The sequence below is a fragment of the Phocoena sinus genome, chromosome 4, assembly GCF_008692025.1.
Source record: "Phocoena sinus isolate mPhoSin1 chromosome 4, mPhoSin1.pri, whole genome shotgun sequence".
NCBI lineage: Eukaryota > Metazoa > Chordata > Mammalia > Artiodactyla > Phocoenidae > Phocoena > Phocoena sinus.
In genome coordinates, this window is record NC_045766.1 from 75,925,035 (window position 1) to 75,951,474 (window position 26,440).

At 36.1% G+C, this 26,440-nt stretch overlaps 1 protein-coding gene across 3 annotated transcripts in view; it reads right to left on the reverse strand.

Annotated features, from left to right (window-relative positions):
• The window catches only part of SEC22A (SEC22 homolog A, vesicle trafficking protein), a 75,368-nt gene that overhangs the window by 22,959 nt on the left and 25,969 nt on the right, over nt 1-26,440 (reverse strand). For all 3 annotated transcript variants that reach the window (XM_032631318.1, XM_032631319.1, XM_032631320.1), the window contains exon 5: nt 6,348-6,463. In XM_032631318.1, coding sequence (XP_032487209.1) covers nt 6,348-6,463 — 116 coding nt within the window. The remainder of the gene's footprint in view (nt 1-6,347; nt 6,464-26,440) is intronic.

Below are 26,440 nucleotides of genomic sequence, written 5' to 3' on the forward strand. Positions count from 1 at the left end.
ATTTGTTTGCCTATGGTCCATTCCATCTTTTAGGACACGGAATCCAACACTACATAGTACTCCCTCATTATTCTCATAACAAGACAAGGAAGCATATCTCCAAGCACCAGTCACTTACCAGAACATTATCTCTATGCAGATATAAAATCCCCAATAACTGGAACAATGGGGTCCCTACTTTTGGTCCAGTGAATTTCCAAAAGCAGTATTTCTCATTTAGGTGAGGATCAGAACTTGCTGGAAAATACCTTAAAATTACCTATGAGTGACAAAGTACCTGTGGACTACATTCCCCCAACTTTGCACTCTTGTTTCCTCACTGCTCTCTTAAAGCATCACTGTTTTAGGAACCTCAACTGTTGATGAGTTGATGAATGTATGTGGGTTATGGCAGAACAAAGATTTGAAACAATGCTAAGAGAACAGAATAAGCAGGTGTCCCTAGTTCCCAGATAGCTAAAAATCCCATATGGACCAATTTACAGTTCCCTGGGTCAAGTGAGAAAGCAGTGCTGTTGGAGTGAATTTAGTCTAGGACGACAGTGAAAAAGAAAGAATTCCGTATCAACCATCAGAAAGACACATCTTCAAAGATACAAGCATCCAGAGAGTGCCCAAATTATAAATGATCTACTACTTTTACTATGAAAAAGACCACTCTAACCCTTTTCTCCATCCAAAATGTACCCCATGCTGCTTTCACACCCTACCACCACAGTTTTAAGGAACTATTTAAAACAAACAAAAAAACCCTTGAAGCTTCTACAGAAATTGTAGACTCTAAGACAGAGGCAAGAAGCATGTGTATATATGTGTGTATGTGTGTGTGTGTGTGTGTGTGTGTGTGTGTGTGTGTGTGTGTGTGTATGTACGTGTGAATAGACTGCTATCTTTAGGGCAGTTTTAGGTTTACAGAAAATGAAGCAGATAGTAGAGTTCCCATATAACCATTTTTCCCCTACTCAGTTTCCTCTATCATTAACATCTTGCATTAAGGGGGTACAACTGATGAGCCAATAGTGACATACTATTATTAAAGTCCATGGTTTACATTAGGGCCCACTGTTTGTGTTGTACATTCTATCGGTTTTGACAAATGTATAATGACATAACCACTATTACAGTAAGGTACAGAACAGATTCACTGCCCTAAAAATCTCACGCTCCTACTATTTATCCCTTCCTCTCTCCCTCCAAAGCTTTTCATTTACTGTCTTTAGAGTTTTGCCTTTTTCAAAATGTCATACAGTTGGAATCATATAGTATATAGTTTTTTCAAACTGGCTTCTTTCATTAAGCAATATGAACTTAAGGTTTAGCCATGTCTTTTTCTGGCTTGATAGCTCACTTCTTTTTATATATTACTGAATAATATTCCATTGTATGGATTGCTGAAGTTTGTTTATCCATTCACTTTTTTTTTTTAATGATGGATTTATTTGGGTGTATTCTGGTTTTTTTTTTTTCTTTTGGCCACGCTACACGGCATGTGGGACCTTAGTTCCCCGACCAGGGATTGAACCCATGCCCCCTACATTGGAAGCACAGTCTTAACCACTGTACCATCAGGGAAGTCCCTATCCATTCACCTTTTGAAAGGCATCTTAACTGCATCCAGCTTTTTGAAATTACAAATAAAGCTGATACAAACATTCATGCACAAGTTTTTGTGTGGATGTAAGTTTTCTACTCATTTGGGTATATAATACCTAGAAGCATGACTGCTAGATCATACAATAAGTCTATGTTCAGCTTTGTGTGAAATAGCCAAACTGTCTTCCAAAGTAACTGTACCATTTTGATTTCCCATCAGCAATGAGTGAGAGTTCCTATTGTTCCATTTCCTCATCAGCATTTGGTATTGTCAGTTTTTTGGATTTTGCCATTCTAATAGATGTTTAGTGGTATGTTACTGCTGTTTCAATGTTCATTTTCTTAATGACATATGATGTTGAGCATCTCTGTATATGCTTATTTGCCTCTTGTATATCTACTTTGTTAAGGTGTCTGTTCAGTTCTTTAGCCCATTTTTTAATTGGGTTGTTTGCTTTCTTCAGTTTTAGAGTTCTTTGTATATTTTAGATACAAGTCCTTGCCAGATGTGTTTTGCAAATATTTTAATACTTTCTTCTAGCTTATGGCTTATCTTTTTCATTCCCTTAAAAATGTCCTTTGCAGTTTTAAAATTGAGTCCAACTTACCAATTTTTTCTCTCATGGATCAAGCTTTTGTTATTGATCTAAAAATTCATCACCACACCCATGGTCACCTAGGTTTTCTCCTGTTACCTTTTATAAGTTTTATAGTTTTGTTTTATATTTAGGTCTGTGATCCATTTTGAGTTAACTTTTTTGTCCAAGGTGTAAGATCCGTGTCAAGCTTTTTTTTTTTTTTTGCATGTGGATGTGCAGCTGTCCAGCACCATTCATTGAAAAGAAAATTTTCTCCACTGAATTGCTTTAGTTGCTTTGTCAAAGATCAGTTGATTATATTTGTGTGGGTCTATTTCTAGGCTCTCTATTCTGTTCCATTGACTAAATTATTTGTCTGTTCTTTTGCCAGTAGCACACTGTCTTAATTATAGCTTAACAGTAAGTCTTGAGATTGGATAGCATCAGTTCTCTGTTTTCTTCAGTATTGTGTTGGTTATTCTGGGTCTTCTGCCTTTCCATATAAACTTTAAAATCACTTTGCCAATATCTACAAAATAAATTGCTGGGATTTTGATTGGGATTGTGTTGAATCTACAGATCAAGTTGAGAAGAACCAACATCCTAACAATTTTCAGTCTTCCTATCCATGAACATGGTAGCCCTTCTTTTATCAGAGTTTCATGATTTCCCCATATAGATCTTCTATGTATTTTGCTAGATTTATTCTTAAGTGTCTCATTTGGGGGGGGGCAATATAAATGGAATTGTAATTTTAATTTCAAATTTCAATTGTTCCTTGCTGATATATAAGAAAGCAATTGACATTTATGCATTAACTTTGGATCCTGTGGCCTTGCTACAATCACTTATTAGTTCTAGGAGTTTGTTGATTCTTTGGGATTTTCTATATAAATAATCATGCCATCTATGAATAAAGGCAGCTGTATTTCCTCCTTCCCAAACTGTATACTTTTCGTTTTCTTTGTCTTATTGCATTCACTAGGTCTTCCAATGTTGAATAGGAGTGGTGATAGGGGACATCCTTGTCTTGTTCCCGATCTTAGGAAGACAACATGTACTTTCTCATCATTCATGATGTTAGCTGTAGGGTTTCTGTAGATATTCCTTATCAAGTTAAGGAAGTTCCCCTTTATTCCTAGTTTGCTGTGAGTTTTATCATGATTTTGTCAAATGCTTTTTCTTTGTGTTAATTAATTTAATTTAATTTATTTATTTTGGGCTGCATTGGGTCTTCGTTGCTGCGCGCGGGCCTTCTCCAGTTGCAGCGAGCGGGGGCCACTCCTCGCTGTGGTGCACAGCCCTCTCACTGTGGCAGCCTCTCTTGCTGCGGAGCACGGGCTCCAGGAGCGCGGGCCTCAGTAGCTGTAGCACGCGGACTCCAGAGCACAGGCTCAGTAGTTGTGGTGCACGGACTTAGTTGCTCTGCGGCATGTGGGAATCCTCCCAGACCAAGGCCCAAACCCGTGTCCCCTGCATTGGCAGGCAGATACTTAACCACTGTGCCACCAGGGAAGCCCCCAAATGCTTTTTCTGACAAAAAAGCATGATATGACCATATGATTTTTCTTCTTTAGCTGTTGATGTGATAGATTGTATTAACTGATTTTCAAATGTTGAGTCAGCCTTGCAAAACTGGAATAAAACCCACTTGGTTGTAGTGTATAATACTTTTAATACACTGTTGGATTCAATGTGCTAATATTTTGTTGAGGGCTTTTGCTTCTATGTTCATGAGAGATACCGGTTTGTAATGTTGTCTTTTTAAAATATAAGTAGGCTGAGAAGTCTCAGAGCTATCAGTCAGTTACACATAAGCAGTAGTTTAATCATATTACTATTCTTCTGAAAACCTCAACTGTGATGAGGCAAAGACATTACTGATCAGAGGGAGAACATGAAACACTTAGGAATCAAGGCAGGCATTAGTCGGGGATAACAGCTCAAAAGCCATGAAAAGCTGTAGTTTATACTACTTGCTTAGTTTTTTAAAAAATTTATTTTACTGAAGTATAGTTGATTTACAATGTTGCATTAATTTCTGCTGTACAGCTAAGTGATTCAGATATACATATACATACATTTAAAAAATATTATTTCCCACTATGGTTTATCACAGGATATTGAATATAGCTCCCTGTGCTATACAGTAGGACCTTGTTGTTCATCCGTTCTATACTACTTGCTTAGTTTTGAAGTTGTGAATCAGAGGAAAGAATCAGTCCAGGAAGAGGAAGGATAGGATGTGAGTGCCTGAAAAAATTGCGAGATATGACAGCCTTGCCTGAATTTTAACTTAAAAATCATGCAGACTAAACGCCAGGTTCTGCAACTTATGTACTGTCTTCTAAGTCAGGGATGGTAAAGCTCTCCTTTCCTCTACCCAGGCCTGCTCCCTCCCTTTATTAGTTTGCCAATTTCAAACAACCAGAGAATTATTTTAACAATGAAATTTTAACCTCACAGAACCACCTTCATAATTTTTGACAACTCTAAATACTAATTATACCATTATTTATTAAGATATGTCATAAAGGTGACTTTTATTAAAATTAATTTCTTTTAAAAGGAAATTTTCATATCTCTACCATTAACAGAAACTAGTATCCCTTACCAAACACAGACACTATACATTAATATACATTAAATACATAACTCTTAAAATTAAAAATGTTTCTCTCTCTACCACCTAAAGTCATCTATTGTGTAACCAGGTGTAAATGTGTCCTTTACTTAGAGAAATACTCATCAAATCCACCTTTCTCCTTCATTTTATAAGCAATAAAACTGAGGACCAGGAAGTAAGGTGAGCTACTCAAGGTCACCGAGCTAATCAGTAGCTCAGCTGGAGCCAACCCTCTCTCTCGCTCTCTTTCTTCCACAAACAAAAATCAACTCTTCACACTCCTATGCTACTGTTCTTTCCACTACATCAAGTTAAAAAAAAAAAGGCAAGAGAAGATCTTATTTATTAGTATTTTGAGTCAGCAGTCTCCAAATTGCCTTTGTTTCTTTTTGGCAGGTTGTTTAACGAGCTCGAAATTGAAATCCTGCTGGAATAAAGCTAACTGGCTAAGGAACAGGGGCAGGAATGACAAGAGACAATAGCCAGCTGTCCTGTGCCTGAAAGGGAAGAGGGGCTTTAACTGCATGCCCAGGATGTTCGGGAGAGGAATTTGGAAGTCATGAAAAGACCCCCAACCCCCCTGCAGGCAAAGCTCAGCTGCCTGGAACCTGTGATGTCCTCAGCTATTGGCTTCATATGGCTGAGGATGTTCAGAGGGTACTCAAAATGGCACTCTCTTGAGTATTCCCCCAAACTAACAGCTATTTAAAAACAGAATAGAAGGTGTCTTGATTGGGTTTTTACAAATGATATTCTTGGCTTAATACTGGCCAAAAAAAGAGAACTAATTTACAACATGGGAGTGTCAAAAAAATCTTCAGGGAAAGTGATTAGAAACACGGAAAGGAAGCCTGAGATGTGCTTAACTTTAAGAAAGGGAGTTTCAAAAGTTTACAAAAAGAATAAGAGAAAAAGTATACTCTGATAGCTTTACTCTCTGGAAGAAACTCCTCTGGATAACAAAATAGTTGGCAATATCTCAAGAAATTAGTGATTTCACAGGCAGCCACCAGTAAAAAAGGAAAAGGAGCAGATAACTAGGTAGGAATACCCAGCGGTAGGACAAAAACCTGGCCATGAATGCCCTCTTCTACTCCTCTCTGTCCACTCAGATCCTTCTAGGTCCCGCTCACCCCTCCCAGAGTTTCCCTCACCACAGAGCTTCCTTCTCCTATCCTGACTCACACTGACCACTCCTCTTCCAAACTTTCTGTACTTGGCATTTGTTTGTGGACTTCTTTGCCTCCCCAATTCAACTCTAGGGTCTGAGACTGCAGGGCCCTCGTCACACGTATCTTGGTGTCCCCAGAATACCTCTAAACAGTACCTTCTGGGAGAGTAGATAATAAATCAATATGTGTTAATTAGGTCAAAGAAGTCAACTAGAAATCAGTGTTTTTAGAGGAAGGGGAAACTAGAGTAGGTATAAAGAATACAAAATCTGAGCATGCATTTTAAGTTGTACTAATACCCAAATCAATTTAAATCAATTGTGTAACAAGTAAAATCAAAAGGCATAGTCACCTGAAATTGCAAAAATAGCACAGTACCTGCAGGAGACTTTCTATGGCATGAAAGCCTCGAATTAAATTCAGAGCTGCGCATAAAAGACTAAGGATAAATGCCACAATCCCTGACAGAGTTGCTGGTTCCAGTCGCTGGTGAGCTGGAAAATAAAAGAAGTGATTAGGAATAAACATCAATATCTCACGTCAATACCTACAGGTATGTAAAATGAAATTCAATGCTCAATTTAAAGGGGTCAAATACGGATGAATCTTCATAAAATTATTTAATAATGCACCTTAGAAATTAAATATTTTTTAAAATGCAAAATATCTGACATGACAGCTTAATTCCCCTGAACTCAAATTAACTTCTTTTTCTCTACACTTTTAACAAAGACACCTAATTTGCATTTGGGGTATACAGTGCTAAGGTGTCCTCATATCTGGCAGTAAATCATACAGGAAAAACCCTTATGCCTAAATATGTCTACCATTTACAAGTAGCTGCAAATATTTGCAAAGGTGAGTCTGCTCAGAAATTCACTACATAATTCCAACTTTTTCTGAAAATGCTTAGAAAACAGTTTTAAGGACAAACATAGCTTGCTTTTTTAAGCAAAGCTTTTCCTTATCTGGGTTCCAGCTCTATAAATACCACAGGATATATGTGAAAGCTCATCTATAATCACCGATCTGGACTCTACAGTAGAATGGATTCTTATAGTTATGAGGTTCCTGGTCTCTGAAGACCATTTGAAAGTAAAAAAGCTAAAACAACAGTTGAAGAAGTTGCAGCATAAGATACTTAGAAATACAATAGCTTCCCTTCATCATCTTGCAGTTAACAGAATTAACTATAGAGTCTAAATGAAAACACAAAACTAAATACATAATCATCTAGACCTCAAAAGGGAGAAAGAGAGGACAACAGAACTACATTTAGATCATTTTATTTAAATCACTGAAGTGTAAAAGCCCTAACAATGAAGTTAATGAGGTGGGACATTAATATAAGGAAGGGCTTAAATCTCTGCAACTTATATTCAGCCATTACAGCAGAAAAGCTTCCCTAAACAATTCATAAAAACACGAAAACCCACATGTCGCAAAAAAGTATTTATTCCCCAGGTTCAGCAGAAAATCCACCTAATACAGGATGAGTTTTCTTAAATTTCTTCTGTGCCCGAGCTGACTGCTTGGTCTCCTAATCAATTTCCTTGAGATTTTAATATGAAAACAAAAAACTAAATGCCTTTGTAAAGTACTGATACCAAATTTTCTATCACTACAGAAAAAAATCTCGCAATTTGAAAATCTATCCAGTTGGTCTATCAATTAGTCATGTTTTACATCCCTCCCTCCATGCTTCCCCACTCCCTCTGAGTAGTAAGGGGGAACTGGGCTCTAAGTAAAAAAGAGATCCTTAACAAGGGCCTCAAGCATAAAGACACCTGATAACTAAATAGATTATAGAAATAATATTTCTAAAGTATACAAAGCAAGTTTACCTTACAAAAAAGCCAAACAATATTCTGTACTGTAATTAAGAACCATAGCTTTTTAAAAAAAATTTTTTTAATGAGAATTCAGATAGCACTCCATCCTTATCGTTCTTTTTAATATAACTTGGAAGTTAACCATAGTTTTAATTTACATTTTCATTACAATTAATGCAGTTATCATGAGTTTTTTTTAAAAAACATACTTATTTATAGTATATATATTTGTGTGTATGGTATAATGTCACTTTTATATGTATATAAACACACATACATGCATACATAGAAACAGACAAAAAACTGAACAGATATACATCAAGATGTAAAACACTATTACAATAAAGCTGCAATAAAGTTTCAATCAAAAATTTTTTCATACCAAAAACTGAGATATGAATAACATATAACACTGTAGTTTAAGGTGTACGATGTGTTGATTTGATACATTTGTATATTACAATATGACCATCATAGTGTTAGCTAACACCTCTATCATGTCACATAATTATAATTTTTGTTTTGTTTTTTGTTTTTTAACATCTTTATTAGAGTATAATTGCTTTACAATGGTGTGTCAGTTTCTGCTCTATAACAAAGTGAAGCAGTTATACATATACATATGTCCCCATATCTCTTCCCTCTTGCATCTCCCTCCCTCCCACCCTCCCTATCCCACCTCTCTAGGTGGTCACAAAGCACCGAGCTGATCTCCCTGTGCTATGCGGCTGCTTCCCACTAGCTATCCATTTTACATTTGAAGAACCATAGCCTTTTGTGGTCAAGTAAGGAACAGCCATTCTTGAACAGAAAAATATTACCATTTTAATGTGTTGATCAATACCTATTTAAGAAATAAATGTCTATACAAATTAAATATTTACTCAGTTGCTAACACTTGCCTCTTGCCCTTGGAGCACTCTCTTTATAATGATAGTATACCATTTATAAATTATTTCAAATGACCAGAAATATTTTTAAAGACATGAAAGCAAATGACAAGCCTCCTTTAACAAGGACAAGGCACACATTATGCTGAAGGATAGGCTGGAGAAGTGCCAAATCACCGTGAGAAAGGAAATTCTCAAGTGGAGATTCCCCCACTCCCACCCTACCCCCTTCCTAAGAACTGTGGGAATGCTTACTAAGAGAAAACTCCATCTGCACAGAATGTGAGGGTGACACTTTCTCATTTTAACAAATTGAACGAGATATTTAATCACATTTTAATGTATTATGTTATATGATATTCTTTATTTCATAAAACAGATTTTATATCAGTTGTTATCCACAAATGCTTACTTCACACCTCAATCTGGCACCACGATAGGTACTATTAGGTACAGAGCAGATTTGGAACAGTAAGAAATGAAGAAATAAGAGGCAATGTAGAAAAAAATAATTTTGTTGAATTCAAAACAGTGTCACCTGGTCAGTTTTTGTTTTGTTTTGCTATTATTGTCTTCTGCTACAATGCTTTTTCTTTAATTAGTCTCCTTGAGGCCAATAATTTCATTTGCATGACAAAATTAAAATTTTCATGTACCAACGATTAATGGAGAGTTTACAAAAATTCCTAAAGAAATAAGAGTAAATCCTTTGGAACAAAAGGGCTATTGGTTATAGTGAATTAATATATTTATTAAGCAAATACTTTTTGTCATGATTCTGTGTAAGATGGTGTGTTTTAGAGGATAAAAGAAATGAATTACACAATCTGCCCTCAAGGCACTTCTAGTCTTTTAAAGGGAAATGGACTGATAAGCACATGAAAGTAATAAGTATTCTAAACTAAAAGAGTTAGAGAATTCTGAAAAGGAAAGATAACTAGGGGAAAGGTGGTGACACAAGAACCAAGGGAGATCTTTAAAGATGGTTAAAATTTAGACAGGTACAAATGGGAAGAACTGCATTCCATGCAGAGAAAAGAATATGAAGAGCCTGGAGATGGAAATGGGAGAAGCAAATAATAACAGCATCAACAAAAACTATTACTGCTACTCCTTCTACTAATCCTTCTAAAAGTGGCTGCTTTCAATGTGCCAGGCACCAACTGCTTTATATACATAATCTCATTTTATCCTTCCAAGAACCCAATGCAGTAGGCAGTATAGTTATCCTAGTTTTTTCAGACAGGAGACTAAGGTTTAGGGAGATTGAGAAATTTGCCCAAATTGGGTAAAGGAACTGGGATTTAAATCTTGGTAGCCTGACTCTAGAACTCATGCTCTTAACCACTTTGCTATGGGGCATTGCTACTGGTTTTGTTTTGCTCAAAAAGATGTTTATAAGAGTAGGAAGAAATAAGGTCAGAAAGGGAGGCTGAAGCAAATTAAGAGTGAAACACTAGGCTAAAAATTATGGGCAAATTAGACAATGGGGAAACACGGAAGAGCAAGAGATTGACGATTAAAGCTGTGCTTAAAGAATATTAATCTGGGGCTTCCCTGGTGGCGCAGTGGTTGAGAGTCTGCCTGCTGATGCAGGGGACACGGGTTTGTGCCCCGGTCCGGGAGGACCCCACATGCCGCGGAGCGGCTGGGCCCGTGAGCCATGACCGCTGAGCCTGCGTGTCTGGAGCCTGTGCTCCACAACGGGAGAGGCCACAACAGTTAGAGGCCCACGTACCACAAAAAAAACAAACAAACAAACAAAAAAGAATATTAATCTGTTAATGGGCTGTAAAGAGATTAAAAGTAGGGAGAGATAAGTAATATTTTTTTAGTGCCTTCTCACTAGGTATACACTGTCCCATTTATCCTTCGAAACAGCGTACTTCATGAGGTTAAGAATGACTAACTTCTCTGTGTCTGAATCTTCTCATCTATAAATTGAGGTTAAATAATTTGCTCTAAGCCAGACAGCTAGTAAGTGCCATCTTCACAATTAGCACTTGGGTTTGAAAAGCCCATGCTCTTTCTACAATTCTGTATTAGGAAGTTCATGAGGGAGTCATTGCAAAAGACTTACTGAAATGAGGACCTAAATTAGGATAGTGACAGTAGAAGTAGAGAAGAAGAAAGAGGGGAGAGAGATCACAGAGGCTAAAACTATTAGGCTCGGCAACTAACTAGATGTGGGAAACAAAAGAGAAAAAAATCAAGGAAAATGCCAAGGTTTGAAGTGTGGGTGATTGGAAAGATAAGGGTGCTATTAACAGACCCAGTGGAAGAAACTCAGGTTTGATCGAGTATGGAGATATTTTAAACATATCAAACTTGAAGTGATGGTGAGGCATGTTTAATAAGCAACTGAAGAATGTAAAAGCAGTGAGCTGGAGAAACAGATGAGGTCTGCATATGATGGGACGGGTTCAGATGAGATTACCAATGAAAGAAGTGGGCCAAGGGCAAATCCTTGGTAAACACTACCTTTAAAGGGGGGAAGACAGATGTAGAACAACCAGAAAAGGAAAGAGCCACAGAAGCCTAGGAAGGGGAGACCATCAAGAAGAAAGATATGACTTACAAAGCCTGCAGACAGGCCAAAGACAATCTGAACTGAAAAAGAAAAAAAAAAGATTAGATTTATTGACTAAGAGATGGTTTCGACCCTTCATAAAATAGTTTCAGAAGAGAGGCTGAAGGCAAAATTCAGACAGCAAAAGGTTAAATAACTGGTGAAGGTAAGAGATAGAAGCAGTAAGTGAACACTTCTGCAGTTACAGGAGAGGAAAACAGGATGATAGCTTGACAGATACAATAGGATTGAAAAAGAGTTATTTTCCCCTGTAATGGGGTGGAGGAGGGAGATTTTAATACATTTATAGGTGTAACAACAAAATTCAGTGAAGATGAAGTAAAATAATCAAGAGAAAGGAAAAATAATTGGTGAAACAGAGTACCAGAACAGTCATAATGAGGATTCAAAAAGATGGTACCATTCTAACCCTCAAACCTCATCCTAATACGTGTCTATGTTCTGAGTCAAAGATAAAGTTCAGAAGGTGCAGTTATTCAGTGATGCCCAAAATATCTGGAGAAAAAGGTTTTCGAACATTAGAGAGAGATTTCAAGTCAGTTCTATCTAAATGAGCATAATTTATTACTAAATTATGACTAAATGAGACTAATTGTATGGTTCAAAAACATACTATTCTTTTCACTATGAGGCCCTTTCTTATCATCACCACCTGTCAAAACCTGCATGTCCTTCAAGGCTCCAAGGTCTAAAAGTGTTACTTCCTTTTTCTCTCTTTTAGAGCATGTATTGCATTCTACCTTGTATTTTACTTATTGACTTTTATTTGCTTTTCCCATCTTGAAAGCAGATAATGTGCTTATTATCTTTATAAAATGCCCTACAATATTTAGCATAATACTTTGGAGAAAATAAAGCAATAAATACTTGTTAGATTGTGAGGGGTGTGTGTGTGTATGTGTAAGAGAAAGAGATTGAGAAATCTACTTGCCTTGTGGGGTACCAGCCAAATACAGCAGCATTTTCAGGCAATTGACAAACTGTCTAGAAAATTGTATAGATTGAAAAAAAGGCTGATTAACCAAGTATTTATCTTAAAAATAGAGGTGTCAAAGAAACTGAGAAAAGGGTATTAAGTTTAGGGTTTCAGGAAGTGTTTTTTTTTAATTTTAAAGGATATTAAATTTAAAAGAATAACAACATTAAATTGTTGGTGAGGATACAGGGCAATCAAAACTCTCATACATTGCTTGTGGGAATGTAAAATGGCACAACTATTTCAAAAAACTGGCAGTTTCATAAAAAGTTAAACATGCACCTAACCCTTGACCTAGCAATTCCACTCCTAATACTTACTCAAGAGAAATGAAAACATATGTCAACAAAAGATGAATGTTTGTAACAGGTTTATTTACAATAACCAAAAACTGGAAACAAGCTAATGTCCAATGTTTATCCACTCTGGATAAACAAACTGTGGTATGTTCACACAGTGACTACTACTCAGCAATAAAGAGCAACAAATTAAAGAGACAAGCAACACATACATATGACGTGTTGAGCAAAAGAAGGGGAACACAAGAATTACATGATATAATCCTGTTTATGTCAGGTTCTAGAACAAATAAAACTAATTTAAAGTAAAAAATCTGAACACTGGTTGTCTGGAGTCAGGCAGAGACTGACTGGGAAGGGACACAAAGGAACTTTTGGGGAGATGGAAATGGTCTACATTGTGATAGGGGAATGTACTAATCATGGTTTTTTACTCTGTATTTTTGGTACTTTGACATCTTGGGGCCTTGCTGACATCAGAGGACTGCCCGTCCCAGGACTATCTAATTCCTAGAGACAGCAAACAACTCGCCTGCAAGAGTGCCTTTCATAAGCAAACCCCTAATCTGGAGCCGACATTCCTAACTATCTGCTCTATGGGGTTCTCACACTCAGGGCCACTATTCCCCTGCCCAAATCACGGCAGGGTCAGGTATCAGACAAAGAGCCCTATGTCCCACAGCTCAATAAAAGTATTCAAACTAGCCAATCCTAAACTTGCTTACTCTGCCTCTCCAGTTCCTTCCTGGGGAAATCACACTAAAGGCTCTTGCCCACATTTCCCTCCTGCTCCTTTGCCTCCTGACCCTCACTGGCACTTCCCCATGTGGCTGCTGGTGCTGTGCTCCCTTCTCTTGGGATCCATGAGAACTATCTTTTCAACAGCTGTTGCCTCCTAATCTGTTGGCCTTGCCATACTTGAATAACAGTAAAATCTACATTTTGAAACAGTGTGGTTTATACAACTGTATCCATTTATTGAAACCATATAGCAAATATTTATACATTTCAATATGTGCAAATTTCCCTTAAAAAAGAACTGTGGGAGGTACAAACTATTGGGTGTAAGACAGGCTCAATGATGTATTATACAACATGGGGAATATAGCCAATATTTTGTAATAACTGCAAATGGAAAGTAACCTTTATAAATTGTATAAAAAATTAATTAAAAAAGAAAAAGAGAAAGAACTGTAGAAATTATCAAGTGGATAAGTGGGGAGTGAATGGAGGTATAGATAAAACAAGAATGTCAAAATGTTGATATAGTTATTATAGTTGGGTGATGTGTTAGTTATAATATTCTATTTACTTGATATATGTTTAAATTTTTCTATAATAAAATGTTTTAAAAAGAGAACAAGTAAAAGAGGACATACTATTCAACATATTGACCCCAGGAGAACATCTGTAGACTTCAGAAAATAATAATATGGCAAAAAAAAAAAAAAAATTTATGCCTGACTGTGGAGAGACAGGTCACAAGGTTAGGAAGAGGAAAGAAAAAAAGTCAAGAAATACAAGAAAAAGAAATCAAAAGTAAGATATTGTAACAGAGAAAAAGGTCTGCAAAATAAGGTTTATCAAATACCTATTAACCAGATTCCAAAATAAAGTAAATTTATTTAGGAAAGAAAATTGTAAAACAGGAAAGTATATTTAAACTGGAAGACTACAGAAAATATTATGGAGGCCTGGTCTGAATTAAAAACAAATTTTAAAGTTAATATTAAAATAATTTCTATTGTGAATTACTTTAAAAACTTCTTTCTTTAGACTTTTCTCTCTTTCTCTTTCTTAAAATCATAACAAATCCCAGATTCTCCCCATTTTTCAAGTATCTTCTATTTGGTTATCCAAGATACCACTGCAGTCTACAGGTCAGAGTGGAGACTTACGGATGTCAAGTAATACAAGGAGTTTCTAGTAGAGTCTGCCTCCTAGTAGGTCAAGTTGGACCCCTACCCCAAATTAAGGTAATTCTCCTGGATCCTGAGTGTGTATGTTAATGGACATACATTCTTAGCAACTGCCAAGCCTATGGAATTAAAAATATTTGAGAAAGAAAGGCCAATGGAAGTCTTGGAGCTCCCCCAACCCAAATATCATAAAAACATTAATCCCTAGGGTAACTGCAGAGATCAGTGCCACCATCCAAGGCTTGTTTAAAAAGACACATGTATGGTGATTCCTATTATACTCAAAAACTTTTAACTCTCTAGTTTGTCTCCAAAATGGGTGCATCTTAGAGGATGACAACAGATTACTGTAGGTTCCAATTGCACATGCTTTACCAGATGTGGTCTCCATGTGGAACAAATCAATTAATTCCCTGGCACATAGGTACTAATTTTTGAACACTTTTTTTTTTTCTCTATCCTAACAAACAGAGAAAATCAGAAGCATTTTACTTTTACTTAGTAGAGATATCAGTACATTTATGATATTGCCACCAGGTTATATCAACTATGTGCCACTGATTAGTCGATAGCAGGGGTTGCCAGACACGACCCATAGGCCAGATCCTGCCTAGCACAAATTTCTGTAAATAAAGTTTTACTGCAACACAGCTCCACCTATTCTTTTCCATACTGTATATGGCTGTTTTCATACTACACCAGCAGAGTTGAGTAGTTGAAAGACAGACCATATGGCCTGTAAAAACCTTTACTACCTGGCCTTTTACAAAAAAGTTTGCTAACTCTTGGCTTACAAAGGACCTAACATCTTAACACCTCATAGGACATTATATTAATCTACTTTACTGATGACCTCATGCTGATAGTACCTGAAGAACAGACAGTATATGCCTTAGATTAGATACCTTGGGATGACATGTATATGCCAGAGGGTAAAAAATAATCCAGGGCTTCCCTGGTGGCGCAGTGGTTGAGAGTCCTCCTGCCGATGCAGGGGACACGGGTTCATGCCCCGGTCCGGGAAAATCCAACATGCCATGGAGCAGCTAGGCCCGTGAGCCATGGCTGCTGAGCCTGCGCGTCCGGAGCCTGTGCTCCGCAACGGGAGAGGCCACAACAGCGAGAGGCCCGCGTACCACAAAAAAAAAAAAAAAAAAAAAAAATCACAAAATTAGAAAAGTCTACAACCTCAGTCAAGTTTCAGGTAGTTAAAGGTCTAGAGTACACTGAAAGTAAAGATCAAGTTGCACCTTTCAACCCATACCACTAAGAAAACATACTTCTAGAAACATATGCCTTTCTAGATTTCAGTATGATGCTCCAACTTATTTACTAAATGACAATGGTTGAGGAGGGCCCAGAGCAACAGAAGGATCCAGGCTTCAATAGAGGATGTTCTGCCACTCAGCGCTTATGACCCATGGATCCAATGGTGCTCAAAATATCCGTGGAAAACAGGGATGATGTTTTGAGCCTGCTGCAAACCTGGAAAGAAGAATCATAAAAGAGGCTCCAGGTATTCTGAAGCAATGACACGGCCCTTAGGCAAAACCTGTTTTCATTTTGAGAACTAATTCTTGGCTTGCTTGTTAGCCATGGCAGAACCTAGTGGCCCTACCACAAAATATTAGATATATACGATAAAACCCAAAGCAACCACAAAAACAAACAAATGAAATAAGGAGGTAAAGTAAGCCAACAAAGAACAGAAAACAGATCAAAAGTAACCAATACAAAAAGAGGCAGGAAGGGGCTTCCCTGGTGGCGCAGTGGTTGAGAGTCCTCCTGCCGATGCAGGGGACACGGGTTCGTGCCCCAGTCTGGGAAGATCCCACATGGCGCGGAGCGGCAGGGCCCGTGAGCTATGGCCGCTGAGCCTGCGCATCCGGAGCCTGTGCTCCGCAACGGGAGAGGCCACAACAGTGAGAGGCCCACGTACCGCAAAAAAAAAAAAAAGAGGCAGGAAAAGAGAAAAGTGATCAAAACCAGGAAGGACAAAAAGAAAACAAATAGCCAAGATGGTGGGTTTCAACCCAACCATATCAATAATCACATTAAATATAAATGATCTAAACACCTAAATAAAAAGGCAGATATTGTCAAATTGGATTTTTTTTTCAAAAGACCCAACTATCTGATACCTAAAAGAAACCTCTTTAAATATAAAGACACAACAGTCTCCCAAGGCAACAGAAGTAAAAGCAAAAGTAAACAAATGGGACCTAACCAAACTTACAAGCTTTTGTACAGCAAAGGAAACCATAAATGAAAAAATAGACAACCTATGGACTGGGAGAAAGTATTTGCAAATGACGCGACCAACAAAGGCTTAATTTCCAAAATATACAAACAGCTCATACAACTGAATAACAAAAAACAAACAACCCAATCAAAAAATGGACAGAAGACCTAAATAGACATTTCTCCAAAGAGACATACAGATGGTCAACAGGCACGTGAAAAGATGCTCAACATCGCTAATTATTAGAGAAATGCAAATCAAAACTACAATGACGTACCACCTCACATGGGTCAGGATGGCCATCATTAAAAAGTCTACAAGTAACAAATGCTGGAAAGGGTATGGAGTAAAGGGAACCCTCCTACACTGTTGGTGGGAATGTAAATTGGTGCAGTATGCACCAGTGTAAATTGGAGAACAGTATGGAGGTTCCTCAGAAAACTAAAAATAGAGTTGCCATATGATCCAGCAATCCCACTCCTGGGCATATATCCGGACAAAACTATAATTCAAAAAGATACATGCACCCCAACATTCACTGCAGTGCTATTTACAATAGGCAAGACATGGAAGCAACTTAAATATCCACTGACAGATGAATGGATAAAGAAGATGTGGTACATAATATACACAATGGAATACTCAGTTATAAAATGAATGAAATAATGCCATTTACAGCAATTACCATACTAAGTGAAGTAAGTCAGAAAGAGAAAGACAAATACCGTATGATATCACTTATATGTTGATTCTAAAATATGACACAAATGAACATATCTACGAAACAGAAACAGACCCACAGACATAGAGAACAGACTTGTGGTAGCCAAGGTGGAAGGAGGGTGGGGGAGGGATGGACTGGGAGTTTGGGATTAGTAGATGCAAACTATTATACATAGAAAGGATAAACAACAAGGCCCTACTGTATAGCACAGGGAAGTATATTCAACATCCTGTGATAAACCTTAATGGAAAAGAATCTGAAAAACAATGTGTGTGTGTGTGTGTGTGTGTGTGTGTATAAAAAACTCAATCACTTTGCTGTACAGTAGAAATTAACACAACATTGTAAATCAACTATACTTCAATAGAATAAATTTAATATATATATATATAAAGCACAAAAATGTTAAAAGAAAGAAGATGGTAAAGACATACCATTCCAACATTAATTTAATAAAAGAAGATACCATGGCTATATTAATAAAGTAGACTGCAGAGCTAAGAATACTACTAGGTATGAAGAAAGTAATTTCAAAGTGACAAAGGTGTGCATGCACCAAGAGAACAAAACAATACTAAATATTTAACAAGATCTAAAATATACAAAATAAAAACAATAGACCTAAAAGGAGAAAAATATAAATTCACAAATATAGTCAGAAATTTCAACACCCCTTTCTCAATAATTAATGAAGTAGACAGAAAAATCAGAAAGATATAAAAGACTTGAACATCATCAACCAACCTGGTCTAAATGATATTAATCACTGATATTATATTGGGTGATCAGCTACCCAATAACAGTAGAATATACATTCTTTTCAAATGAATGCAGAAAAATGACTCAGATAGACTATACTCTGAGAGAATAAACCAAGCCTCAATAAATGTAAAAGGATTAAAATCATACAAAATTTGGTATCTGGCCACAATGAAACTAAATTTGAAATCAGTTAACAGAAAGACATCTGGAAAATCTCTAAATATTTAAAGCTGTGCAACACATTCCTAATAAATCCATGGATAGCAAAAGAAATCAAAAGGGAAATTAAAAAGCATTCTGAAAGTGAAAATACAATGCATTTAAATGTATGAAATTTAGCTAAAACAATATTTAGAGGGAAATACATACTACTAAATGCCTGTATTAGAAAAGAAAGTTCTGAAATTAATGACCTCAACTTCTACCTTCATAACCTAGAAAAAGAAAAGCAAACTAAACCCTAAGGAAGCAAAAGACAGGAAATAATAAACATCAGAACATAAATCATGAAACAGAAAACAAAAACAATAAAATGTCAAAGAAAGCAAAAGCTGGTTCTTTAAGAAAATCAATAAAAATTATAAACTCTAGTAAGACTGATGCCAAACTTTATGCCAAAAAATTCAATAACTTAGGTGAAACAGACAGAATCCTTAAAAGAAACAAACTACTAAAAATCAAGAAGAAACAGATAACTTGAATAACCCTACATTCACCAAAGAAACTGATTTGTGGTTAAAATCCTTATCACAAAGAAAACCAAAAGCTCAAAAGGCTTCACTTACTAAACACCTAAAGAAGAAGAAATAAAAAATCTACAGAAACGTTTCTCAAATTTTGAAGTAGAGGGAATACCTCCCAATTTATTCTATGAGTCCAGTTTTTTCCTGATAGCAAAACCAGACAAAAAACACAAAAGAGGAAAGCTACAAACCAATTCCCTCATGAATACAGATACAATATCTTAACAAAATTTCAGCAAATTGGATCTGATGATATATAAACAGGATAATACATCATGACCCACTGGGGTTTATCACAGAACTGCAAGGTTTATTTAACATTTGAAAAGCTAACAATGTAATTTACCACATAGACTTTAAAAAGAAAAAGCATACAATCATCTCAATAAATGCAGACAAAAAACATGCTGACAAAGCATTTGACAGAATTTAACTTCGGTTCCTGATAAAAACTGAATTCATCAAACTGGGAATATAAGGGAATTTTCTCAACCTGGTAAAAAGGCATCAGTATAAACCCTAAGTTAACATCATATTATATTTAACTCTTTAAGACTGAGCTTTCCCTGGTAACATCAAAATCAGGAACAATGCAAGAATATCCATTCTTGCTACTTCATTCTTTCAGGATATTTTTGTTAGGCACAGAATTCTACATTTGCAGTTATTTTCTTTTATCCTTTAGAAGACATCATTGTCTTCTGGCTTCCATGGTTCCTGAGACCATGTGTGTGTGCACACGCATGCATATGTGTTCCTAATAGTTTGCATTCACAGTCTAGTCTCTTCAGGAGCCTGGTTATTTATGATTGTTTGCCATTCTATTTTCAAAATCTTGTTATAGACATAATTTGAAGCTTGTGAGACTATTTCTTACAGGAAATTTATTTGTTTGCTTCTGCCAGGATCTCTGGAACAAAGCACTGTGTAATCAGCTCAATCCGATTTTAGAGACCAATATGATTCAAAACTAAGTTGTAGTCCTGATAAAAGCCTACTTCATATTCCTGTCTACCCATACTCCTAGAGTGCAAACATGCAAAATCGTAACCCAAAGCTGAAGGGTTGCTCATGAGGTTCACCACTTTGGTGGGCTCTGCTCTAATCCCTGTCTCCCAAGGCTTGAGAGGCCATCAGCAGTTCCCTTCAGAACTGGTAAAGGCTCCAAAAAGAAAAGTAGCTCCAAACATTGGGCTCATCTCCCTGAGCCTCCATTCTCCCCTGTATCCTAGTAATTCTTAGTAATCTTGTTGTATCTCCAAAGACTTCAGGAAGATTATATTTTAGATTAATTCTATATTATATTAGACCTATATATTCTATATAATATATACATTCCATTTAGCTTTCCTACATGTATTTAGCGGGACTGTTGGTCTGAATTACCTATTCCATCATTACTGGAAGTCTTCAAAGTAATAACCCCTTCATTTATTACTGATTTTAAAAACTGAAATATAATCCAAATACAATAAAATTCACCCTTTTAAAGTGTACAATTCAGAAGTTTTTAGTATATTCACAGACTTGTACAATCGTCATCTAATTCCGTAACATTTTTATTACCTTAAAAAGAAACCTCATAACCATTAACAGTTATCACTGCCTATTTCCCTCCAGCTCCCATCAACTGCTAATATACTTTCTGTCTCTATGGATTTGCCTATTCTGGACATTTTGTATAAATGAATTATAAATATGTGACCTTTTGTATCTGGCTTCTTTCACTTCTTTCATGTTTTTAATTTCACCCATGTTGTACCATGTATCAATACTTCATTCCTTTTTTATTGCTTAGTAATATTCCATTGCTTGAATATGTCATATTTTGTTTATTCATTCATCAGTTGATGTACATTTGGGTTACTTCTACTTTTTAGCTGCTATGAATATTCGTGTACCCATTTTTGTTTAGACATACATTTTCAATTTCTGGGGTAGGCACCCAGAAGCAGAATTGCTGGGTCATATGGTAACACTATGTTTACCCTTTTGAGAACTTCCAAACTGTTTTCCAAAGCAGCTGCACCACTTTACAACCCCATCACCAACGTAAGAAGGTTCCAATTTCTCCACATCCTTGTCAACACTTGTTATTGTCTGTCTTTTTTATTATAGTCATCCCAGCGGGTGTGAAGTGGTATCTCCTTATCACTTTGCTTTGCATTTTACTAATGACCAATAATGTTCAGCATCTTTTCATGTGCTAGTCACACATTTTCTTTGTAGAAATGTGTATTCAAATTCTTTTCTCATTTTAATATTGAATTGTTGCATTGTTACTTGAGTTGTGTTACTTGTATATTCTGGACACAAGTGCCTTAGAAGATATATGATTTGCAAATATTTTCTCCGTGTCTGTGAATTCTCTTTTCAAATTCTTGAGTGTCTTTTGAAGAACAAAATTTCTAATTTTGATGAGGTCTACCTTGTCTACTTTTTTTTTCATTGTGTTTTTGGTGTCAAATCTAAAAAAAAAAAAATGCTTACTACAAAATCGCAAAGATTTACACCTAAGTTTTCTCCTAAGAATCTTATAGTTTTAGCTGTTAAATTTAGATCTTTGATTCATTCTGAGTTAGTTTTAACACATTTTATAAAGTAGGGGCCTAACTTCATTCTTTTGCATGTAGATATCCACTTGTCCCAGCATCATTTGTTGAAAAGATTATTCTTTCAGTGTCTTGGCATTCTTCTTAAAAATGAATTGACCATAATGTAAGTCTTTCTTTCTGTATTCTCAGCTCTATTCTGTTGACCTATATGTCTATCCTTACACCAGAACTACATAGTCTTGATTACCTAGCCTGGTAGCAAGTTTGGAAGTGTGAGTCCTCCAACTTTGTTCTTTTTCAAGATTATTTTGACTATTCTTGGTTCCTTGCATTTCCATATGAATTTTAGGATCAACTTGTCAATTTCTGCACAAAAAAATAGCGCTGGACTTTTCAGAGTTTCATTGTATCTGTGTATCAACTTAGGAGTATAGCTATCATAACAATACTGTCTTCTAATCCATGAACACAGGACTACTTTACTTTCCATTAATTTAGGTCTTTAATTTGTTCCTATGTTTTGTAGTTTTCAGCGTATGAGATTTTCTTTCTTTTTAGTTGCAAACAACAGAAAGCATAATGTCTTGTTTTGGCCAGTAGTTGCTAGGATTTTCTTAATTTCATTTTCAGATTGTCCACTGATAGTAGAATATGACTGATTTTTATATTTTGATCTTGTATCCTACAACCTTACTGGATGCATTAGTTTAATAGTTTTTTAGTTGATTCTTTAGGATTTTCCATATACAAGACCATATCATATGTGAACACAGCTATTTTCTTTCTCCTTTTGCAATCCAGATGACTTTTCTTTTCCTTGCTTAACTGCACTGTCTAGAACCTTCAGTACAGTGCTGAATAGAAGTAGTGAAAGCAGACATCCTTGTCTTGTTCCTGATCTTATAGGAGAGCATCTGGTCTTTTGTCATTAAGTATGAGGTTAGCTGTGGGTTTTCGTGGATACTTTTCATCAAGTTGAGAAAGCACCTTTCTATTCCTAGTTTGTTGAGTGTTTTTATCGTTAAAGGTTGCTGAATTTGCCAAATTCTTTTTCTTCATCTATTGAAATGATCATGTGGTTTTTATTTTTTACTTTATTGATATCATGTATTACAATAATTGGTTTTCAGAAGTTAAACCAATCTTGCAGCACTGGAATAAATCCCACTTGGTCGTGGTGTATAATGGTTTTTATATGCTGCTGTATTTGGTTTGCTAGTACTATATTGAGGATTTTGGTATCTGTGTTCACAAAAGATATTGGTCTGTAGTTTTCTTTTCTTGTGATGTGTTAATCTGGTTTTGGTATTAGAATAATACTGGCCTCATAAAATGAGGTGAAAAGTATTCTCTCTCTTCTATTTTTTGGAACATTTTGTAAAGAATTGGTTAACTCTTTAACTGATAAAATTCACCAGTAGAACCACTTGGGTCTGGAATTTGTGAATAGTTTTTTATTACTAATTTAATCTCTATTCTTGTTATAGATCTATTAAGATTATCTATTTCTTCTTGAGTCAGTTTCTGTAGTTTGCATATTTCTAAGAATTTGTCCATTTCATCAAAGTTGCCTAACTCATTTGCATACAGTTTTTCATAGTTTTCCTTTAAAATCCTTTATTCTGTAAGGTCAGTAGAAATGGCCCCTCTTTCATGTCTGTATCTAGTAAATTTCTCTTTTTCTTGGTCAGTCTAACTAAAGGTTTGTCAATTTTGTTAATCTTTTCAAAGAACCAGTTTTTGATTTCATTGATTTTTCTCTATTGTTTTTGCTTCCTATTTCATTTTCATTTATTTCTGCTTCAAATTTTACTATTCCCTTCTTTTTGATTGCTTTAGGTTTAATTTGCTTTTCTTTTTCCAGTGTCTTTAGGTGGAAGGTTGTTATTCATTTGAGATCTTTTTTAATATTGATATTTATAGCTAAAAATTTTCTTCTAAGCGCAGCTTGAGCTGCATCTCATAAGTTTTCGTATGATGTGTCTTCATCTTCACTCATCTCAAAGTCTAAATTCCCCTTCTGATTTTTTTTTTAATGTGATGAATATTTTATTTCATTTTTAAAATTATTTATTTATTTTTGACTGTGTTGGGTCTTTGTTGCTGTGCACATGCTTTCTCTAATTTTGGTGAGCAGGGGCTACTCTTCATGGTGGTGTGCTGGCTTCTCATTGCAGTGGCTTCTCTTGTTGCGGAGCACGGGCTCTAGGCATGTGGGCTTCAGTAGTTGTGGCACACGGGCTCAGCCATTGTGGCTCGTGGGCTCTAGAGTGCAAGCTCAGTAGTTGTGGTGCACAGGCTTAGCTGCTCCACGGCATGTGGGATCTTCCCAGACCAGGGATTGAACCCATGTCCCCTGCATTGGCAGGCGGATTCTTAACCACTGCGCCACCGGGGATGTCCCCTGATTTCTTCTTTGAAGAAAAAGAAGTGTATTATTATTATTAGAGGAATGTATATTTATTTAGGAGTGTATTGTTTAATTTCCACATATTTGTGAGGCTTCCCAATTTTTTTCCCTGTTAATTTCTAATTTCTTTTCATTGTGGATAAAGAACTTTGTGTTATTTCTATCCTGTTACATTTATGAAGTGGGGCTTCCCTGGTGGTGCAGTGGTTGGGAGTCCACCTGCCGATACAGGGGACACAGGTTTGTGCCCCGGTCCAGGAGGATCCCATGTGCCGTGCAGCAGCTGGGCCCATGAGCCATGGCCGCTGAGCCTGGGCGTCCGGAGCCTGTGCTCTGCAGCAGGAGAGGCCACAACAGTGAGAGGCCCGTGTACCGCAAAAAAAAAAAAAAAAAAAAAATTTATGAAGTGTCTTGTTTTAATGGCTTAGCGTAAGGAGAATGCTCCATGTGTACTTGAGAAAAATGTATTTTCTAATAATGAAGGGAGTGTTCTATTGATGTTTGTTAAATCTAGCTGGTTTATGGTGTTAAGTCTTCTATTTCATTGTTTATCTTCTACCCATTTATACCCATTACTGAAAGTTAGGTATTTAAGTCTTCAACTATTACTGCTTAATTGCCCATTGTGCTCTTATTTCTGACAGGTTTTACTTCCTGTATTTTGGGGCTCTGTTGATAAATGCATATATACTTATAATTGTTATACCTTAATATATTGATTCTTTTATCATTATAAAATGTCCACTGTCTCTAGTAGGAATTTTTGTCTTAAAGTCCATTTTGTCTGATATCAAAATAGCCACTCAGGCTCTCTTTTGGTTGCTGTTTGCATTATATAACTTTTTTCTTCCTTTTACTTTCAATCTATCTGTATCTTTGTTTTTTCTTAATCCACTTTAAAAATCTCTAACTTTTGACTAGAATGTTTCATCCATTCACATTTTTAAAATCCATTCACATATGATGTGATTTTTGAGACAGTAGATTTATATCTGACATTCTTACTTATTTTGATATCTCTCATGCCTTTTTGCTCTATTCCTCCTTTACTGCTATAATTGCAATAAGTGAATATTTCATACTGAAGTATTTTTCTTTAATGATTTTTCACTATTTTTTGAGTTATTTGCTTAGTGGCTGCTCTAGGACTTACCATCTATCGATACATCTTAATTTATCAGAAACAGATTCAGATTTATACTAACTTAACTCAAGTGAGCTATAGACACATTACTCTTATATAGCTCTATTTCCTTTCTCCCATATTTGTGGCATTGCTGAATATATGTGTGATATATATATATATTACATTTATAAATATTATAAACCCTAAAATACATTGTTATAATTATTACTTTACATAATTTTATGTCTTTTAAAGAAACTAAGAGAAAAAAGGACAATTATATTTTTGTAGGTTTTGTTAATATGAATTCTTATCATTTCTGGCTTTCTTCATTTGTTCCTGTGGAATCAAATTACTGTATGGAGTCATTTCTTTAACCCAATGCAGCTTTGCTACCATCCACCTCCTTTGTACTGTTGTTAGAAAATGTATTACATTTCTATATGTCATAGGCACCAAAATACACTATATACATTGCTATTTTAATTTTCATTGGAATATAGTTGCTTTACAACGTTGTGTTAGTTTCTTGCTGTACAGAAAAGTGCATCAGTCATATGTATACATATATCCACTCTTAAGACTTCCTTCCCATTTAGGTCACCACAGAGCATTCAGTAGAGTTCCCTATGCTAAACAGTAGGTTCTCATTAGTTATCTATTTTATACATAGTAGTGTATATATGTCAGTCCCAATCTCCCAATTCATCCCACCCCCCTTCCCCCTTTGGTAACTGTAAGTTTGTTCTCTACATCTGTGACTCTATTTCTGTTTTGCAAATAAGTCCGTTGCTACCATTTTTCTACATTCCACACATAAGCGATATTATATGATATTTTTCTCTTTCAGACTTACTTCACTCTGTATGACAATCTCTAGGTCCATCCATGTCTCTGCAAATGCCATTATTTTGTTCCTTTTTGTGGCTGAATAATATTCCACTGTATATATGTTACCACATCTTCTTTATCCATTCCTCTGTCAATGGACATTTAGGCTGCTTCCATGTCCTGGCTATTGTAAACAGCGCTGCAATGAACATCGGGGTGCATGCATCCTTTCAAATTATGGTTTTCTCTGGATATATGCCCAGGAGTGGGATTGCTGGGTCATATGATAGCCCTATTTTTAGTTTTTTAAGGAACCTCCATACTGTTCTCCATAGTGGCTGTACCAATTTACAATCCCACCAACAGTGTAGGAGGGTTCCCTTTTCTCCACACCCTTTCCAGCATTTATTGTTCGTAGAATTTTTGATGATGGCCATTCTGACTGGTGCAAGACGATACCTCATTGTAGTTTTGATTTGCATTGCTCTAATAATTAGTGATGTTGAGCATCTTTTTGTTTGTTGACCATCTGTATGTCTTCTTTGGAGAAATGTCTATTTAGATATTCTGCC